General features: G+C 35.0%; 1 protein-coding gene and 1 long non-coding RNA gene across 2 annotated transcripts; one reads left to right on the forward strand and one right to left on the reverse strand.

The window, feature by feature from the left end:
• Positions 1–5,287: 5,287 nt before the first annotated feature.
• On the reverse strand, positions 5,288–14,934 carry LOC125596391 (probable LRR receptor-like serine/threonine-protein kinase At1g51880). Its single transcript, XM_048771542.1, has 13 exons — positions 14,801–14,934; positions 14,156–14,690; positions 13,573–14,057; positions 13,329–13,473; positions 13,166–13,237; positions 13,013–13,084; positions 12,847–12,930; positions 6,976–7,115; positions 6,624–6,871; positions 6,396–6,522; positions 6,251–6,316; positions 5,934–6,123; positions 5,288–5,851 (listed from the first exon to the last, which is right to left on the reverse strand). Exons 1-13 carry the CDS (start codon positions 14,880–14,882, stop codon positions 5,443–5,445), a joined length of 2,655 nt encoding a protein of 884 aa, XP_048627499.1. The 5' UTR covers positions 14,883–14,934; the 3' UTR covers positions 5,288–5,442.
• On the forward strand, positions 7,236–9,279 carry LOC125596392. Its single transcript, XR_007331030.1, has 3 exons — positions 7,236–7,491; positions 7,883–7,982; positions 8,093–9,279. It is a non-coding gene; the product is annotated as an uncharacterized LOC125596392 (long non-coding RNA).
• Positions 14,935–20,140: the final 5,206 nt, after the last annotated feature.

The raw sequence follows: 20,140 nt of genomic DNA on the forward strand, positions 1-20,140 counted from the left end.
TAACTAAACCGCAATTTGTCTATATACTGTGTAGAATCCTTTGTGTACATCTCTTGACCACCTTGTTTCCTTTCGGCCGTGAGAGCAAAGCTAAAATTGTGATAGAATGAATAAGACAACAAACGTTTTCATTGATTTCTTTATCTTAAGGGACTTCTTACAATGAGCAGGGTATTTATGCAACTCAAGCATAAACCTAAAGACATAAACTCTAGTTGAATCAGGACAATGGCATGGTTCTAATTCTTTGAAAGCACAACAAAATGATTTACGGTTTTGATTTGATATGCCTTGTTGGATAATTCCAAGTAACTTGAGGAGCAAGTTAACTCATTAAAGTGAAGTTTGATGGGTTAAAGAAAAAGGAAAACATATCGAGCTTAGGAATGTTTCCATATTATTATTAGGAAAAGATGTAGCTTCGTCCTTAGGAAAAGATGTAGCTTCTTCCTATATAAAGAGTTCTCACGGAGAGATGTTCCATCAAGAGAAACACATTGAAAGGTTTAGTTTTGAGAGAGTTTCTAAATCTAATAAGAAGTGCTAGTTCTTATAATCTTTGTGTTTGTGCAACTTTAATTGGTATCAGAGCTCCAGGTTTCGAAGGTCGTTTACAAGAGGAGTTGTAACTTTGATCAAAACATGGGAGACGATTCTCAAGGACGTGATAAAGGTCTTGAGATGAAAAAGGACATACGATGTCCGATGTTAACATCGACCAACTACACCGTATGGTCGATGCGAATGAAAGTGATGCTTCGTTTATACGAAGTTTGGGATACAATTGATCCAGGGAGTGATGATGCAAAGAAGAACAATATGGCGATTGCTCTAATCTTTCAATCAGTCCCGGAAGCGCTAATACTTCAGATAGGAGAACATGATACATCAAAGAAGATTTGGGAAGCTATCAAATCCCGTAACCTAGGTGATGATCGCGTGAGAGAAGCAAGGTTACAGACTTTGATGTCTGAGTTCGACAAACTGAAGATGACAGACACAGACACGGTGGATGACTACGCAGGAAAACTTTCATGCTTAGCATCGAGAGCAGCCGCATTAGGAGAGATAATGGAAGCATCAAAGCTGGTAAAGAAGTTTCTGAAGGGACTTCCAAGAACGAAGTTCATTCACATCGTAGCTTCGTTAGAACAAGTGTTGGATCTGAATTCAACGGGGTTCGAAGACATTGTTGGGAGATTGAAGGCTTTTGAAGAACGCATCAAAGAAGAAACCCAAGATGAAGATCAATCGAAGCTAATGTTTGTAAAGAATGATGCACAAGGTCGTGGAAGCCATAGCAACTCGCGAGGAAGAGGCAGAGGTAGAGGTTATGGTGGAAAAGGAAGAGGACGAGGAAGGTCTAATGGTTCTGATGGTCATAACAAAGGAGGAGAAGCTTCAGACAAGACCAAGAAGGACTACTCCAAGGTTAAATGCTGGAGATGCGACAAGATGGGGCACTTCATGTCACATTGTCCTACACGACCAAGAGAGGATACTAACCTAACGGAAACACAAGAAGCAGATGCATTATATATGCATGAAGTAGTATTCCTCAACGAAGAGAGAGTGTTTCCTAAGAGGTTTGATGAGTGCAATGGAAATACGAGTATATGGTACCTTGACAATGGTGCAAGTAACCATATGACAGGCAAGAGAGAGTTCTTCTCAAACCTAGATGAGAGCATCAAAGGCAAAGTCAAATTTGGTGATGGATCAAACGTCGAGATTATTGGGAAAGGTTCGATCACATTCATCGGAAAAACAGGGGAGAGAAGAGCACTCAAAGATATCTACTACATCCCAAGTCTTAAACACAATATCATAAGTCTTGGACAAGCAACCGAGATGGGTTGTGAGGTTAATATGAAAGAAGATCTACTGATGCTTAAAGATCCTCGTGGAAGGCTATTAGTACAAGTCGCAAGGCAACCAAACCGATTGTACAAGACGCCAATGGAGGTTGAATATCCGAAGTGTCTTCAAATACAAGAAACTGATGTTACATGGACGTGGCATGCGCGGCTAGGACATGTGAACTTTGGAGTCATGAAGAATATGGTAGAGAAGGAGATGGTAGTAGGGATGCCTCAGTTGATACACGAGAAAGATGTGTGCAGCGCCTGCTTAGTTGGGAAGCAAACTCGGAAGTCTTTTCCGTCTAAAGAAAAGTATCGAGCATCACACGCATTATAGTTGGTACATGGTGACTTGTGCGGTCCGATATCACCATCAACACCAGCAAACAATAGATATGTATTTGTCTTAATTGATGATTACTCAAGATATATGTGGACGATGCTGCTAAGAGAGAAGAGTGAAGCGTTCGATCGGTTCAAAAAGTTCAAGGAGTACGTGGAAAATCAAACGAAGCTACAACTCAAGACTTTTCGCACCGATAGAGGAGGAGAGTTTACATCTTCTGAGTTCATTCATTTTTGTGAAGAAAAAGGTGTAACTAGACATCTCACCGCACCGTATACACCGCAACAAAACGGTGTGGTTGAGAGAAGAAATAGAACACTAATGGAGATGACTAGAAGCTTGATGAAAGCTATGAAGATACCTAATCAGCTATGGGGAGAAGCAGTACGTCATTCAACGTATCTCATAAATCGCATTGCTACAAAGGCTTTGAAAAACAAGACTCCATACGAAGGCTTGTATGTTAAGAAACCAAACATTGAGCATCTAAGGGTCTTTGGATGTGTAGCTTTTGCAAAAATCAACAATCCTCATCTCAAGAAGCTGGATGATCGATCAAGGATTGTGATCAACCTAGGCACAGAGCCCGGCTCAAAAGCTTACAGGCTCTATGATCCGGTCGCGAAAAAGATAGTTGTTAGTAGAGATGTAATCTTTGACGAGAAGAAAAGTTGGGATTGGTCCACACTATCAACAAACGTAGATGAAGAACCAGGATCATTCAAGCTTCCTCATATTAATGTTACAGAAGAAGGAGATGGTGATGAGCATCAAAATCACCAACACCACGAAGAGCAAAACAATAATGAAGAAGAAGAAGCTGTAGACGCAGGTGAATAAGAGGAAGTAGCAGAGAACTACAATGCAAACCAAGACCAGCATGTAACATCAAGATATGATCGTAACATCAGAAAACCAAAGCGATTCGATGATTACATCCTACTCGCTGAAGTTGAAGGTGGCAAACTCTTGCTCACCATCGATGGTGAACCAGAAAGTTACATCGAAGCTGCAGTGATACAAGCTTGGATCGATGCAATGAAGGCAGAGATCGAATCTATCATCAAAAACAAGACCTGGAAGCTCGTCAAAAAGCCGGTAGGTGTGAAACCGATAGGTTTGAAGTGGATCTATAAGATCAAGAGGAATGCAGATGGAACCGTGATCAAATACAAAGCAAGGTTAGTTGCAAAAGGCTACGTGCAACAACAAGGCATAGACTTCGACGAAGTATTTGCACCAGTTGCTCGGATAGAAACCATACGACTACTCTTGGCATTAGCAGCAACTAATGGATGGGAGATCCATCACTTAGATGTGAAAACTGCGTTCCTGAATGGAGACTTAAATGAGGATGTATACGTGACTCAACCAGAAGGCTTTGTGGAAAAAGGAAAGCAGGATCATGTGTACAAACTTAGCAAAACACTATACGGTTTGCGTCAAGCTCCGAGAGCTTGGAACATCAAACTCGACCGTGTTCTCAAGGAGATGGAGTTCACGAAGTGCACCAAGGAACCTGCGGTATATCAAAAGAAAGAGAATGGGGAGCTTCTGATCATAGCTATATACGTTGATGATTTGTTTGTAACAGGGTCTTCACTCAAAGTTATCAAGCAATTCAAAGATGATATGTCAAGAAGATTTGAGATGTCAGACCTCGGGAAGCTTACATACTATCTTGGTATAGAAGTAACGCAAGGAGCTGATGGCATTCACATCAAACAAGAAGGATACGCGCAAGGTATACTTGTCAAGACGAAGATGGAGTCATGTAACTATACTAATGTTCCGATGCACACGAGTTTGGAAGTATCAAAGGCAGAGGAGGAGGCTGAGATTGATGCAACATCGTATCGAAGCATCATAGGATGCTTAAGGTATCTTCTTCATACACGACCGGACTTGGCGTTTTCGGTTGGTGTATTAAGCAGATATATGCAGAGTCCAAGAGAGAGTCATGGAGAAGCAGTGAAGCATCTACTACGATACATAAAGGGCACTACAGAGTATGGTCTCTTCTTCAAACGGGATGGAACAACGGAGATTACAGGTTACAGTGACAGCAGCCATAACATAGACGTTGATGATGGAAGAAGCACTACAGGGTTTATGTTCTACCTAGGAACATCGCCGATCGCGTGGACATCGTGCAAGCAACCCATAGTGGCACTCTCTTCATGTGAGGCGGAGTTCATGGCAGCTACGGAAGCTGCAAAACAAGCAATATGGTTGAAGGAGTTAATGGCCGAGATCATGAACAAAGAAGACAAGAAGGTCGTGTTGAAGATTGACAACAAGTCAGCAATTGCTCTCACCAAGAACCCGGTGTTTCACGGTAGAAGCAAACACATACTCGCGAAGTACCATTTCATTCGAGAATGTGTGGAGTTCGACTTTATCGAAGTGAAGCACGTACCTGGAGTGGAGCAGAAGGCAGACATACTCACTAAACCATTGGCAAAGATCAAGTTCGAAGCAATGCGCAATTTCATTGGAGTTCAGAAGATCAACATACCTAAGATTCAAGTTGGAATTAAGGGGGGCAATGTTGGATAATACCAAGTAACTTGAGGAGCAAGTTAACTCATTAAAGTGAAGTTTGATAGGTTAAAGAAAAAGGAAAACATATCGAGCTTAGGAATGTTTCCATATTATTATTAGGAAAAGATGTAGCTTCGTCCTTAGGAAAAGATGTAGCTTCTTCCTATATAAAGAGTTCTCATGGAGAGATGTTCCATCAAGAGAAACACATTGAAAGGTTTAGTTTTGAGAGAGTTTCTAAATCTAATAAGAAGTGCTAGTTTTTATAATCTTTGTGTTTGTGCAACTTTATGCCTTTTCCATACGGTTTTCTTTTTATGTGACCTTGTAGACACCAAGTTCTCTTAAGTCTATGTCCATAAGTTTCCGTTCGACAATTCTTCTGTTTTCGACATTTGTGTGATTAAACCCAACCCATTCTACAATGTGCGGCTTCTCTCTGTTTTTATCAATGTGACACACGTTTGTAACTATCTCTAATAGCACTACCCTGAAACTGTAGACATCACTCTTCTCGCTTAGGAATTTTGTTCTGTAGTACCTAACAAATTGTATTAGAGAGAGATGCAATGTATCTCCCTTTTGTTAGTTCAACACAGAAACAAAACAGCAATTGGATTTACCAAATATGGTTTTATTATTACAAAGGAAACTTTACAAATGAAACATCAAGTGGAAAAATTCTTAAATTTATCTGGCTCCAGGGATAAATTCAGAAGCAGAAGAGAGACTGGAGTTTACAGAACTTCTAGCGGACATCTCTTCGCTACCTTGTCTCCTTGCATTTTCCAAGGCCACACACTCGTTAAGCTCTATCACAACATGTGCCATTGTTGGTCTCCGGTTTGAAGACGGGTTCACACAAGCCAGAGCCAACTCTACAATCTTCCATGCACCGGTTGTGTCATAGTCCCCCATCAGTTTGGGGTCGATGAGGTTCCTGATGTCTCCTTTAGTGAGCATTAAGACAGCCCATTCATTGATGTGGGTTCTCTCCCGGGTTTTATCTATAACAGGCTGGTTTGTGATGATCTCTAACAGCACTATACCAAAGCTGTATATGTCGCTCTTCTCACTCAGCGAGTTTGTTCTGTGGTACCTGAAAGCGTATATAAATTTCTCATCACTCATTTCAGCAACAAAACAAACACAAGTGATGATAACTAACTGACTTCACTTACTCGGGGTCCAGGTAACCAGGTGTGCCTGCAACTGCAGTCGATACATGGTATTCACCATCGATTCGGAAAGATCTAGAGAGCCCAAAGTCAGCTAATTTTGCTCCATACCGCTCATTCAATAAAATATTAGTAGTTTTCAAATCTCTATGGACCATAGGAGGCTGACATCCATTGTGAAGATACTCTAATCCTGTAACAAATGGTTTTGTTTCTGTCAATCTTGCTTTTAGACATCACAAACAGAACATCTAGAATCAACACTTTCTTGCCACGAATCAGAAAAAAAAATAGAGAGAATAAGTCAGAGATTGGTTCACCTTGCGCTGCCTCTACAGCTATTTGCATTCTGTTTTCCCAGGTTAGGACGTTGCCTCCGCGTTTTCCTGTAATGGGCTTTGAATGTTTTAAACTATGGGAAGAGATGAATTCGAGTAAACCGGAGTCTTGGGTAAAATTGTTTACCTGACATGTGCTCCTTCAGGTCTCCATTAGCCATGTATTCATAGATCAAAGCCAAGTTATCTCCGTCATCACAGTACCCAACAAGTCGCACCAAATGTCTGTGATGAACTCGTGAAAGAAGTTCAACCTAAAAAGATAACAAAATGATCATTTCATGATTAGAGAAACTTAACTTATTTAAAAACAAAAAGATAAGATGAACAGTTTGGAAATATTTGTTAGACATACCTCTGCGTTGAATTCTTTATAACCTTGAGCTGATGAATGAGAGAGCATTTTCACAGCTACTTGAGCATCATCCAAGTTTCCATGATACACTGTTCCAAAGCCTCCTTTGCCAAGAACTCTCTGGAAGTTATTAGTCATCTTCAGTACCTCGGGATACGTAACCCTGAGGTCTTTTGTTATGATTGTTGGATTGGATGACCGTGTCTCACTTTGAACTGTACCGGTAGTGACAGATGGGGGTCCTGGAGCTGTAAAATTGTACCAAAAGTATGTGAAATGAATTAGAGTAAAAACAGATAGGTTTTCGTTTTTCCAATAATTTCAAGAATTCGTTCGGGTGATTCATACATACCCGCAGTACTGTAAGATTTTTTCTTTCTTATGAAGAAAAAGATAGCCAAGACAACAACAAGAGCAAACATGCCAGCCACTGGCGCTGCGATAGCAATCACTGGAACCTTTTTGCTCTCCTTTAAGGGAATTTCACTCAAACTATCTATATATATATAAATATGTTTCTCTCCTGTGAGAGAGACACGTCATTAAGTAGAGATTTCTTTGTTTGACACGTGTCAAATCTTTTACGAATTTCGTACCTCAATTGGTTTTTAGTGGGCTTTGTCAGTAATGGGCTAATCTTCTGCTATTCTGTTTTGTAAAAGCTCCGGCCTTCTCCGCCAGAGACGAGAGCGAAATTAGGGTTAGTCCTCTTCTTCCATCTCCAGACCAACAATGGAGAATTAGCATGCCGAGAGATACGAATCGTTGGGAAGAATCACTGCCCTTGAACACCATCTTCAAGCAAGACATGATCTCATTCAATGATACTCATCCATCTTCTAGGCGGTGTTTCTTTACCTACAAAAGGGTAAGTCTTCTCCCCTTGAACACTATCTTAACAGTCTGTGATAATTAAAAAAAAAATTCCAGTATCCCATTCTTAAAATCCCATGATCGTATTAGATTTCAATTATTTTTGGCGTTCAGATTCTTATATAGATCTTCATTGAGCCTCTTTTGAATGAGATATTTTAAGTCCGTTTGGTGAATCCTTTCTTTTCACATTTGTTGATCAAAATGTCTTATTAAATATTTTTGTTATGATAACCAGTAAGTAAGATAATTAAGTAGTCAACTATAGTTTATTATGGTTCAGTTGTTGGGTTCAAAAGGCAGTAAAGACACGAAGCCCCTGAAATAACTTATTTTTTTGTAGTGTTATCATTAACGATTTGATTTTGTTTGCTTCATTTTAACAGAGAATGTAATATCTAGATCACCATGAAACCGGAGTCATCACCGCCGAGTTATGCCGGAGCATGATCCAGTGCCGTTTCCCACCGAAGACCTTGAACATCAGTAAGTCACTTACTCTTAGGACCATAGTGTTTGGTTTCTCTTGATTTTTTATTTCTTACTATTTTTGTTTGATGAGACTGAACTTATTGTGTTGTTGGATGAGGATATAGTAGACCGGTTCTCCAGTCAGGTGACAGAGACCGCTTATGGGATTCTAGATTTCTCGCTTCAGTGGAAAGAAAGCAAAGAGATAACGGAGTTCATGGTGGAATCTGTAAGGAAGCAATCCCTGGAGCTGCAGGAGAAACAAAAGGATTCTGATTTGAAAGAGTCTTTGAAACACAATTAGACTCATGCCAAAGAAACATGAATAGCAAAAGAGAGAGCTTCAAGTTAGAAGGAACTTCAAGTTAGAAGGAATTTGAAGAAAGAGAGTAAGTGCTTGAACGGAAGGAGTAAGAATTGGATGTACGATCATAACAAGCTGAGAATATAAAGAGATCCAGGGATGAAGTTGAGCTCTCATTGCTGGCTGAGAAGGATAGAGATGACAATCCTACTAGAATTGGATGTACGATCATATCATATTGTTTTAATTTTTCCTTAGACCATAAAATCATATATGGAAATGGAACAAAAAATTCCAGAGATAAAACTGGGTGTGAAATGTTTCCAATAGATAAACATACTGCTCTCTTCTCTTTCCAAAAAGTTTTTTATAAACATAACTCAAAGCTTAACCGTCCAATTGTTTTTTTATAAAAAACACATCTTGATAAATTAGACCAAGCTTATTAGCAGATTTAGTTTATCTGGGAACCAACTAAGATTCATATCTATACAAGTTAATCATGATACACTCACACTCACTCAATCTGCACAATTTACATCATTTCAACATATACCCTATGTTAAAAGCTAAATTAGACAGAATTGTGGTTCAATGAAAATCTGAAACAAAGTATAAATGAGATGATATGTTAAGAGGTCCGACAATTGGTCCGGTTTGTTTCTGTTGGAAACAAGTTGTGGTTTGTAATCTAAGCAGAAGCTAATGTCTTACAACTCTATAGTCCAAACAAAAACTATCCATTTACAAATGATAGTTAGTACCAGTCCCATATTACTTCAATATAATGACGCCATCTATTGATTTATTACAACTGATGTGTCCAAACGGTAAAATAAAACACTCACATAAAGATATGATTAAACTAAAACTAGACGTTACTTCAATAAAGCTCTCAATAACGTTACTTCAATAAAGCTCTCAATAATGGTCATTATAAGTGAAATTTACTGAAATACATAACGTAAAACATACTTAGTGCAACAAAATATATACATAAAAATAAGTTAAGAAATAAAATATAATTAAATCCAAAAACATAATGCTTATTTTACATTAAACTCAACTGAAGAAAGGAAAACCACGAAAAATACATAATAAGAATATATATATTTTTTAAATAATCTTAAAATAACAAAATAAAACAAAAATGAAAAAGCCAAAAAAAAAAATTATTTTCATGATAATACAAAGCATAAGAAGTATATATTTGCTACAAATACATAGAGACGTAACACAAAACAATATAACAAATAATTATATAAAAACAAAAATAAACATATGCGCTAAAAAATAAAAGAGAATAATACCACCAAAATAAATAGAACATGGTTTCATTATAACAATCTCAACAGTTACGTTGAATTATGAAGTTTAGTTTATCATAACGAGATTGAATTCGATTATCATTTTTAATCGAAAGTATGGTCAAGAATACTGAATCACATAAAATATAAAATCAAACACTTTCAAATAAAATCTGAAGTTCAATAAAATACACAATTTTATGCACTTAGCGCAACTAATATTGAAACCCTTTAAATCTATATATATATATATATAAATGTTTGGTTCACTCCTGGGGTGTCCACCTGGAAAGTCTATTCCTATAAGGGCGACACGTGTCTCTTCGCTAAAATGTTGTGTTTCATAGTTCGACTTTAGTCTTTGATGGATTTCTTTCTTGGGCTTCATTTTCCTTCACAGCCCAACATAGCCATCTCTACTTTAAAGACTTCATCTTCTCCTCTACCTCGACTCCTCGCCATGGCATTCCGCGACTCCTCCTGTCATCTCTGTCGCGGCTCCGGTTGATCTTCGGTGGTCCAACCGCGATTGACTCCCTCCATTGTCGTGATCAAGCATCCTTTGCGGCGTGAGCCCACGTTCATCGTATCACCACCGTGACCTCCTAAGCTTGCAACCAAAAGCTACGGTATCTCCTAGCTCCCAAAGTCGTCGATCTCACCTCCAATCATTTAAGCCTTACACAATCAGACTTTTGTCGTACTTAAGATATTACGGAGGAGGCAAAGTCTAATCTGTTCTTCCGCCGTTTCTCGGATTTTGGGAACGTCAATGTTATCTATGCTTTGGATGTTTCCAGAAACCACCTATTTTCTTAGACCTAAGACGTAACCTATCCCCCACTTTCCTGCAATTAGGTAACTGTTAATAATGTATCATCCAATCAAACCAGTCCAGTACTCTCAACGATCCGTCTTCCCTGCATTTGTCACCCATTTCATTCAGTATATATATGAACCTGAACCGAGACCTCCTCATAACTCAGTGTTTATTTATGTGAGATGATTTAGATTTCGATTTTGTTGGGTGATTTTGTTTCAGTTTGTTCTTTTATTGATTATCAAGATTTTAATTTGAAAACTTTTTTTTTGTGGGAGATAGATTCTGATTTTGTTTGTTGATTTTATTTCAGTTTATTCATGTATTGATCATCAACAACAAAGAGCTTTCTCCTGCTGCTTGGATAAGAACATGGTTTTAAACAGTATACAAAGCTCTAATGTAGGCGAGTCCCAGGGAATACTATCAGGAAGTGATCCAAAACTTTCACAAACAAGAAGAGAAGGCTTGCCATTTGCACCTGAAGCACAAGAGCTTGCGGATACTGGGTCATGCCCTGGGATATTACTATTACATGAAAACACAGTAGCGGAGCTCTTGCAGCAGAGGATATCATCTTCAGAGGAGACTGATGGTAGCTTTTCATGTCATTTAGACTTTACTTTGTCTTCTGCTCCATTACCAGACAAGCCAGCTTCGTAGATGGCTAAGACAATAGTACAATGTCAATAGAGCAAGGTGGAGAGTGACACTGGGTCAGCGGTGGATAGTAACAGAGCAATCGTCATTAAGCTGATGGAGCAAGTGACGGAGAGAGTGATCTGGACAGCCACGGAACAAGCGTACGGAGAGTGTGACGAGAGATAGCAAAGGCAATTGCTGAAGTTCAAGCTGTCACAGGGGAAGTCAATAACAATGACAGGAGGGTGTGTTTATACCAGCTGCAATCTTTTTTGGTTTGTTTTTGTACGAAAGGGAAATGAAGGATTGTGTTTGACTTGATTTTGTTTTGAAAAAATTAGGTTCATGCTTACAAAGTTTCTGTCAATGGAGGAATGAAAGCTGCGGTGGAGGAGGCTGACATGACTGCATAGCTTTTCATGAGGCTGTTGCTCAGTTTTGACTGCATAGCTTTTCATGAGGCTCTTACTCAGTCACATGCAGATCTTTCTTTTGGTTAATTTATACGAATTTGCAATTTAGATGATTTTGTTTTGTATAAGGAGCTGTTGGTTTAAAACCCCACCACAGAAAGCAGAAGAAAATTTTTGGTTGAAGAATGGCAAATTATGTTTGTTTGTAATTATTTTCTTTTGAATTCATTTTTCTTCTTTTTCATGTTTTAACATTTTAATTGTACCATCGATAAAATACATTAACAAAATATTTTAGTTTATTTTTTTACAGAGATAAATTTAATATTAATTATCTATAAACAGTAATATTAAGTTAAATTGATAATATAAATGAAACAATTATTAGGCTCGCTTTTAAAATTAATTTATCTAAATTTAATTTAATTAATTATAAATGATATATATCTAAAACACATTGTTTTAACTGATAATAATAATAACATCATTTTTAAAAATATATATAAATAGTAACATCAATTAATGAAGAAAGAATAAAAAGACTCAATGAATGACAAGGACAATTCTCTAAAATAGATTCATTTTAAGTTTGTTGTCACAAAAAAGTTCAAAAAAAAAAAAATAACCAAATTAAATTTTATCAAATAACAAAAAAAATTATACTATAAGTATATAAATACAAATAAATAAATTAAAATTTATAGTTTCGAATTATATGTTTCAATTTTGAACTCTTTATTTAAAAAATTCCAAATATTATTTTAAATTTTAAATTTTTATATATTTTTTTAAATTCAAAAATAATTTTTGAAACCATTTTAAAAAAATTTTAATTTAAATTTTTTAAAAAGTTTAAAACTCACTACCAAATTTTCACCCTTTAAATCTAAATCATAATTCTAGATTATTTAATCCCATGTGGTCGTAGTATTTTTTATTATAAATGTATATTTACTTTTTCAATGAAACATTTCAGTTTATAAATTATTTCTGTTATGACAATGATAAAAATACATTAATTATATGATTGTGATATATAAGTTTTAAAAGTACATTAACTTCAAAATACATTAAATACATTAATTTTAAAATTTTCTGTAGTGAAAAAAAGTCAGCAGTAGACCATTGTGATTTCTTTGTATTAATCACATGAATACAACACTGAAATAAAATAACTAAAATGTGACATGTAAGGTTAAAAGTTTTAAATAGAATTATCATAAATTACATCTATAAAAATTTAAATCTCAACTTACAAAATAAACATCCCGCCCGTAGGGCGGGCCGACCCTAGTAATCATTAAAGTTATGTGAAACCGGAAAATAAAAAGGGATATGAAGTTTAGAGTAGTACTACATGTAAGACTGAATCAATGAAGAATGAATATCTTACATTAGTGTTAAAGAATTACTGGTTAACCGTTTCTGAAGAGAGTTCGGAATTGTGCTATTGAGATTTGGATTTCCACTTAAGTTTCTGCAAATGAGAAAGCTCAAGCTTTGAGAACAAAACAAAATATAAATAAACGGAGAGAGCGGTATTGATAAAACAAGCTCACATGAGTTTCAACGACTTCATATCAGCAAAAAACGCTGGAATATCTCCTGATAGATCGTTCTTTGATAAATCTCTGTCCATTAAATAGAGACAAAAAAATAGTTTATGCCAAGTCATATCAAATACTTAAGTTTATTGGTGTTGGGGCACTTACAGCTCTACCAATTGTGTTAGCTTGGCAAATTCAGGTGTTATGCTACCAGTCAACTTATTCTCTGTCAAGTTCCTAATTGTATCCAAAGGAGTTAAAATTTGGGAAACACCAAAACTGTAAGAACCGTAAGATGATTCAGATTAACAGACAAAACAAAACTTACAAGGATATGATCCCTTGTGGCTCATATTTTGGATAATTGCAGTTTAAACCTTCCCACCGAAATGCCTTAGGAGCACACGGATCTCCTTGCCAGCTAACTTTTTTCTCCAACTCATAACTTCTCTTGATGTTGACCATAGCAGAAACTGATCAATCAGCACATTTCACAAACCAGGCAAAGTCAAAAGACAGAAAAATTTTGAATGGTCGTCTGATAACACTTTTATTGTAAATACTTGAATTACCTTCATCTTGGTTTGTCTCAGGCTCTGTAAGTTCTAAGACTCTATAAATCTCGACGGCATTGATAAGAGGAGGATGAGTTGAGTTACCGGTCATGGCGAAAGTTAATTTGAAGTTCCCATCAAGAGAACTTATAGCCTCTGGAGTGAATAAAGTTGTTATGGTGAAATTTGGTGGCCTAAATTTGGCGTACCCTACTTGGTCATCATTAAAAGTGATGCTAAATTCTCTGTTCTCATTAGCTCCAAGTTTCTGGATTTCAGCGAAATGCATGTATATATATGCCTCTGCAGTGGTCTCGTCGAGACTCAAATATAATGTCAGAGGCTGACTAGCATTTCTAGGGACAGCAGCAGTCATAGCCACAAGTTGTGGCACATCGTAGAAGTTATCTTCTGTATCGACCAAAATGTCCGTGCTTATAGACACCATTTGTTCGTCTAATAAGTATGGATTCCATCCTCGGTCATGGATGTCCTCATCATACCTATAAAATAGAAAGAGAAGGCTCCTCTTTTGTTAACCAACACAAAGAACAATACAACAGATACAAAAACAAATGAAAAAAAAACCTTTATTTTAAACCTGATCATCGGTGGAGTGGGTGCAAAGAAAAATCTTGAGACCGTAATCAACGATCCACTTTCCGTGACGTAAGTTTCATTGTCCAACGGACGAAGTTCCAAGGAGGAAATAAACGGAGTCGTTTCTCCTGTCTTAACAAGACAAACCTGAAGACGGTCTTGTGTTAAGGCATGGATCATCTCGTAAACTGAAGCATTTCCTACAGCATCCAATATAACAGAAGTCCATTTGTTAGGACCAATATGAAGATCAAACATGGGGATCTTATTCCGACCGTCATAGTTCCCATACAAGAAGGATCCGGAGATCAGATATTTGCGTTTGGCTGTGAGGTTGAAGTTGTAACAGTTTCTTGTACCCTCAGGGAAGCTTCTTAAGGTCCAAGTCTGTTGCTGTAACACTTTGTACTCATCACGGATCCTCCCGACCAATCCGGTATCGATGTAATTTGCATCTGATGTATATATTATATTCGTGGACTTCTCCGTATAAGTTGCGTGCTCAGGGATTAGCCCACAAGCCAAACTGATGAATTCTGTCCATGACTCATGAGCAACAATATTAAACTCCACAAGGAATCAAAGCATCAAAATCTTCATAAAAAGTACTGAAAATCAAGAACAAGAAAGTGAACAGAGCACGAACCTGATTGATTTTGAGCTTGAACTGATTCCAAAATGTCATAAGCTGTTATCAAGAGCAGCAAAAAGCCATGAAAATACTTCATTTTTTCCTCTCTTTTTTTTTTTTTTTTTTATCTTTGTGGTGTGTGCTCTGGTTCAAAGGAGGCTATATAACTCATTTGTCAGTGGTCTATTGATAAATAGGGTGCATAATTGGCGAAGACTGAGATAACATTGTACGGGTCAACTCGTTTAGCTCTCATACGTTGCATGCCGTGCAATCCAATCCAGTCCTATATCCCCACAAAAGGGGCAGCTGTCACGAGACACACAGAGTAGGAGCATTTTTGGAATTTCCTTATCTGTCTCTGTCTTTTTCCTCGTGGCTGGAATTGCTTGACCAATACCTATGTACTTCTGGCTATATCTACGACTTGCATTTTACGCTTTGTCTCAATTTTACGAAAAAAGTTCTGCAACAGGACGGATCGTTCACCATATCTTTGTAAGTTCCATTTATCAAAAAAAAAAAAATCTTTGTAAGTTCCAAACTTCCAATTGATTTCGATTGTCTGCGGGAGAATCTTAATACCTATGTTATTCGTGATGTTCGATTCTCTCCATCTTCTCCTGCTGAGCTATATTCATGAGTCTTTGAAAAATACCCTCGCTGCTGTTTGGATTCAAGATCCAAGCACATAAATGTTAGACAGAGAAAGTGTAATACATGCCCGGTTCACTTTGAACCCTAGGTCTTGGTGTCCAACTTGAACCAGTAAAAACACATGCACACATAGGAAAGTAGATTTTGACCCGCGCTTTAATTTAAAAAAGTTAATTGAAAATAGATATACTAATTTGTTAAATGTATGATTATGTTGTTCTAAATTATTTGTCATCTAATAAAATGTTAATTTGAGTTAGAAGATGTCTATGTTTGTAAAATGGACATAGGCTTCAATATTATATAATTTGAAAATATTTGTATTTGAGAGCATCAAGAACTCATTTAGAAAAATATCAAAAAGATTGTATCTCTAAATCTATGCTCACTTATCTATGGATAGCTACCAGTGTAAGAGGCAAGCAATAGAAATAAGACTCTTTTAGTAGTCTTGAATAAAGATAAAAATGGGACGTAGGCATAAAAATTTATTTTTTCAGAGCAGGTGGAAAGCATTTGAATTATTGGTAGAAAAAAACAATAAATTAGGATTTATCTCGACCAATGTCTGTAAAAGAAAGTTTTAATTGTAACTAGATTTTGATCCGCGCTTCAAAAGCGCGAGATTTGAAATTGTAAATAATTTTTTATATGAATTAGTATTTTAAAATTGTTTTCCATTATTATGTTACAAATTCGTATTATATAGAAGAAAATAATTTTTTAAAAAATATATAATTTATCAATTAGTTTATTTGGGTTTTGTATGTACATTATTACGTAATTCTCTCTTAAATCTAGGTATTTTATCCGAAACCAACTCGAAATCATGTTTGGTTTGGGTTTGGGTCAAGGAAAAAGTACCTATAGTGTATTTCTTTGGACCCGTGGGGCTTTATTCGAGTAGGGGTCCTATCCAAGACTTTATTGGGTAACCAAAGTACCCAAATTATTTTGTTATTAGGTATTTTTGGATATTATGAATATGTTTTTGGTATAACAGATATTTTTAAGTTACAAGTTCAGATTTTCGGTTTTGAGTTCCGAATAAAATTTCAAAATTTTAAAAAATATATTTTGGGTATGTTGATAAAGTTTTAGGTATTTTTGGTTTTTCTGGTCATGTTAAATTTTTGGATTTTTTGGATATTTGAATATTTTAAGGTAGTTTTGAGTTTTTGAGTATTTTTCGTGTTTCTGGCATTTTTCTGGTACTTTGAGTTTTTTTCGGGTCCTCAATACCTGAACGAATAACGATCCGTTATTTACCTAAAAATTACAGGTATATGAATTATAGACCCGGACCCAACCAGATCTGAAATAAATGAACCTACCTGAATCCAAACCAAAAATTATTAGATACCTAGTTAGGGCCACATGTATGGACTCGTAAAATACGGACCGGAAAAGAATGATCCGTACTTGATCCAAAAACGCGAATGCCCAAGCCTACTCTCTTACAGTATATTGTGTGTGCGCTTTATAAGAGTTACATTTGTTGAATTGGTGAAATTTAAGATATGTTTAACAGATTTTTGGATAATTTAATAATATAAAGTTATATGATTTTTAATATTCTTAAACTTATATTAAATAATAAAATTTAAGTTAATATAATATATATAATTTTTGTAACATATAGTTTTCTAAAGTATTTTTATCAATTTTGATTTTGTAAATATTTGATGTGTCTGAATATTGTAGGTCTATTAGTGAGTTTTTTTTTTTGAAAATAGTTTTCATTCTGAGCATATGATTCGTAAAAGCGTTCTGATTTCTGTAAGATTTCACACTAAATCAAAGGTTTTGTAAGGTTAAGCTGAAAAATTGAAACAAATGTTTTTGGAAAGATCTTTGATTAAAGATTTAATATCTCTCAATTTTTGAGTCAAATGATATATCATACTTTTGTTTAACAAATTAGCGACATGGAATACATGTAGTTGAAATATTTAACTGAATAAAAAAGTTTTATATGATTGCAGCTGATGTTATTGATTTAAGGTATTCTGTAGTGTAGTTATGTGTGGATTTAAGTGAAAGATTTGATCAAAAGTGTTTCATTTTATATGTTTAATATTTTTTAGTAAAATTATCATTTTATAATTATTATATTTGTGAATAAATACGCTGAAGAATAAATTGATAATTCCATAGAGATAGCTATTTGTTAAGTTTCTAGATTATATTGTAATCTCAAATCTAAAATTTCTTTAAATTTCGAAATTAATTTTTTTTGAAAGAGCATTAATAGCCGGTGAGGATTTTCTTCTGATTTTCCTTTTCTGTTTCTCCTTTTTTGTCTTCCTCGGCTCCATTGCATATAACCCGTTTTCAATTGGACTGATAAGAATTGTTTTTGAAACAGACTGACTCATGACCCGACGACTCATTACCAATAAGACATGATTGCCATGTTCTACCACATGGCACTTGTTATGTGTTGTAGTAAAATGAAGCGGAAACTGCAAGATGATGACGACTAAGATAGTGTTGCAAATATAATCTCCAAAACTCACATAAACATTCGACCAAAAAAAAAATTCACAGAAGCATGAATACATCTTCCATGGTGGTTCATCGAAACATTAAAAATATATACCCTACTCACGTTTAAGACTTTAGTGTATGTTATTAGAGGAATATCTTACTTAGGTAATGTAGAAAATAATAATCATAACACATCACATATTTCTAGATGGGTGTGTTGACCAATTCTAATCGAGCATAGATTTTGGTTAATATAATATGATTAAATTATTAATATTTGGTTGTATATAATAGGTTGGACCAAAATGAATGGGTCTAAACAACTTTTTAAGTAGATTTATTAAAACTTCTTCTCTTTTAATAGTATTGAAGTTGTTATTATTACATACATTCTACTAAATTACATAATTTCCTACTTTTTAATATTTTATTCAGAAAACTTAGGTTCATGGAAAGTGGACATTTTTTTTCTTGCACGAATTTTTTCTTGGGAAAATTATTTTTCTAGACCAAAAAAATGGTAACAATGTCTCATTAGGTTAATTTCTATTTTGTACCATTTTTATCTCTAATACCCTTTAATATTTTCAAAAATAAATCAAATAAATAGCTTTACAAACTAAAAAAAAATTGAAAAAATAGTAACTACTCATGAAATATCCATATGAACTTAATGGTATTTTTTTCCAGTTCTAAAAATGTTTAAATCATAATTTCAAATTATGTTCTACATAAAGTAGAATTGACATTCTACGAAGTAGAAAATGAAATCCATTTTTTTCATTGAATCTACTATGTTTAGAATATGTGATCTAATTATACTCTAAAAATATTTAGAATACACATTCCGTGCTTAATCTATCGCTCTAAAATCTGTAGAAATCAGAATCTACAGATTACTATAAATCTAAAACTTGTAGAAATCGAAATCAACACATTGCTATAAATCTAAAAACTTGTAGAAAACAAGTTCTACAAATTATTATTAGTCTAAAATCTGTAGAAATCGAAATCTACACATTACTATAAATCTAAAAGCATGTAGAAACCGAGATCTACAGATAATTTGTATTATACGGATAAGAATAACCAGTTCCAAAAAATATGGAAAGAAAATATTTGGAAATATTCAGTTTCCATATATGAAAAAAATCGATCTTTAAGAAAAAAACCAACAATCGTGGGCCATAAAGTTTAGGTTTAGAGTTTTTTTTATTTGAGAATTTTAATGTTTTTTTAATTTAATTACTTTAATTAATTATATTTTAATACTTACAATTGTTTTGTTAATTGTAATATCGAATTTATAATTTAATTTGAAGGCATTATTGCTATTTTGAAAATAATTAGGCTAATGAGACATAAAATATATGAGATTAATCTAATAAGATATAGTTACCATTTTTTTGACCTAAGAAAAACAATTTTCCCTTTTTTCTTTTGTAAATTTTCTTGCAAGAATCTGGTAGTGAAAATTGTAGAGGATGTAACATGCATTTATAAATAAAGTTTTCCCATAGCCCACGACAATGTTACCTTTTCCGAACCGAGTTGTTACCATAATTAAAACTTTTCCTTTTAAAATAAACATAATATTAAATAAATAACGAAGACATAATCTACATTATGGAATAAAATCCTGTGTATATCTTGTTTAGTTTAGATATATTCATCCTTGATTTAAATATGAACTAGTTTTGACTTTTGAGTAATTACGGATTTAATTCCTTTAAAAAAGAAATATGTTGCTAGCTTTTGATTGGTTGATTCTATTATTGCCAAATTAATTAATTTTGTTTAATAAAGAAAGTGGCTTGATTTTGTAAATAATTCTAATATGCAAGGGCAAAATCCTATGAGAGATTTGTGGAATCCTATAAGGTTTAAAGGCTTCTACACCCAGGTCTGGGGTTCGAATCTCAGACTATGCAATTTATTGCAGATTACAGGAAATCCAGGTTTCAAGTTCCGGAGAAAGCGGTTTATTAAACAATTATGCAGACTACAGAGGAAAGATTTGCAAGGGATCTTCAACATGGTGCAAGTAAATCTGGTCAGGCGTGGATCTTCATAGGACGGTTCAGGTGATACAATTAGGCGTAGGTCTTCATAAAACATGTAGTATTGTCGGTTGTCGAATCGTCTATGTAATCTTTCCTATATCATAATAGGTTGCTAGTTTTTGATTTGGTTGATTCTATAATTGTC

The sequence above is a fragment of the Brassica napus genome, unplaced genomic scaffold (assembly GCF_020379485.1).
Source record: "Brassica napus cultivar Da-Ae unplaced genomic scaffold, Da-Ae ScsIHWf_1202;HRSCAF=1721, whole genome shotgun sequence".
NCBI lineage: Eukaryota > Viridiplantae > Streptophyta > Magnoliopsida > Brassicales > Brassicaceae > Brassica > Brassica napus.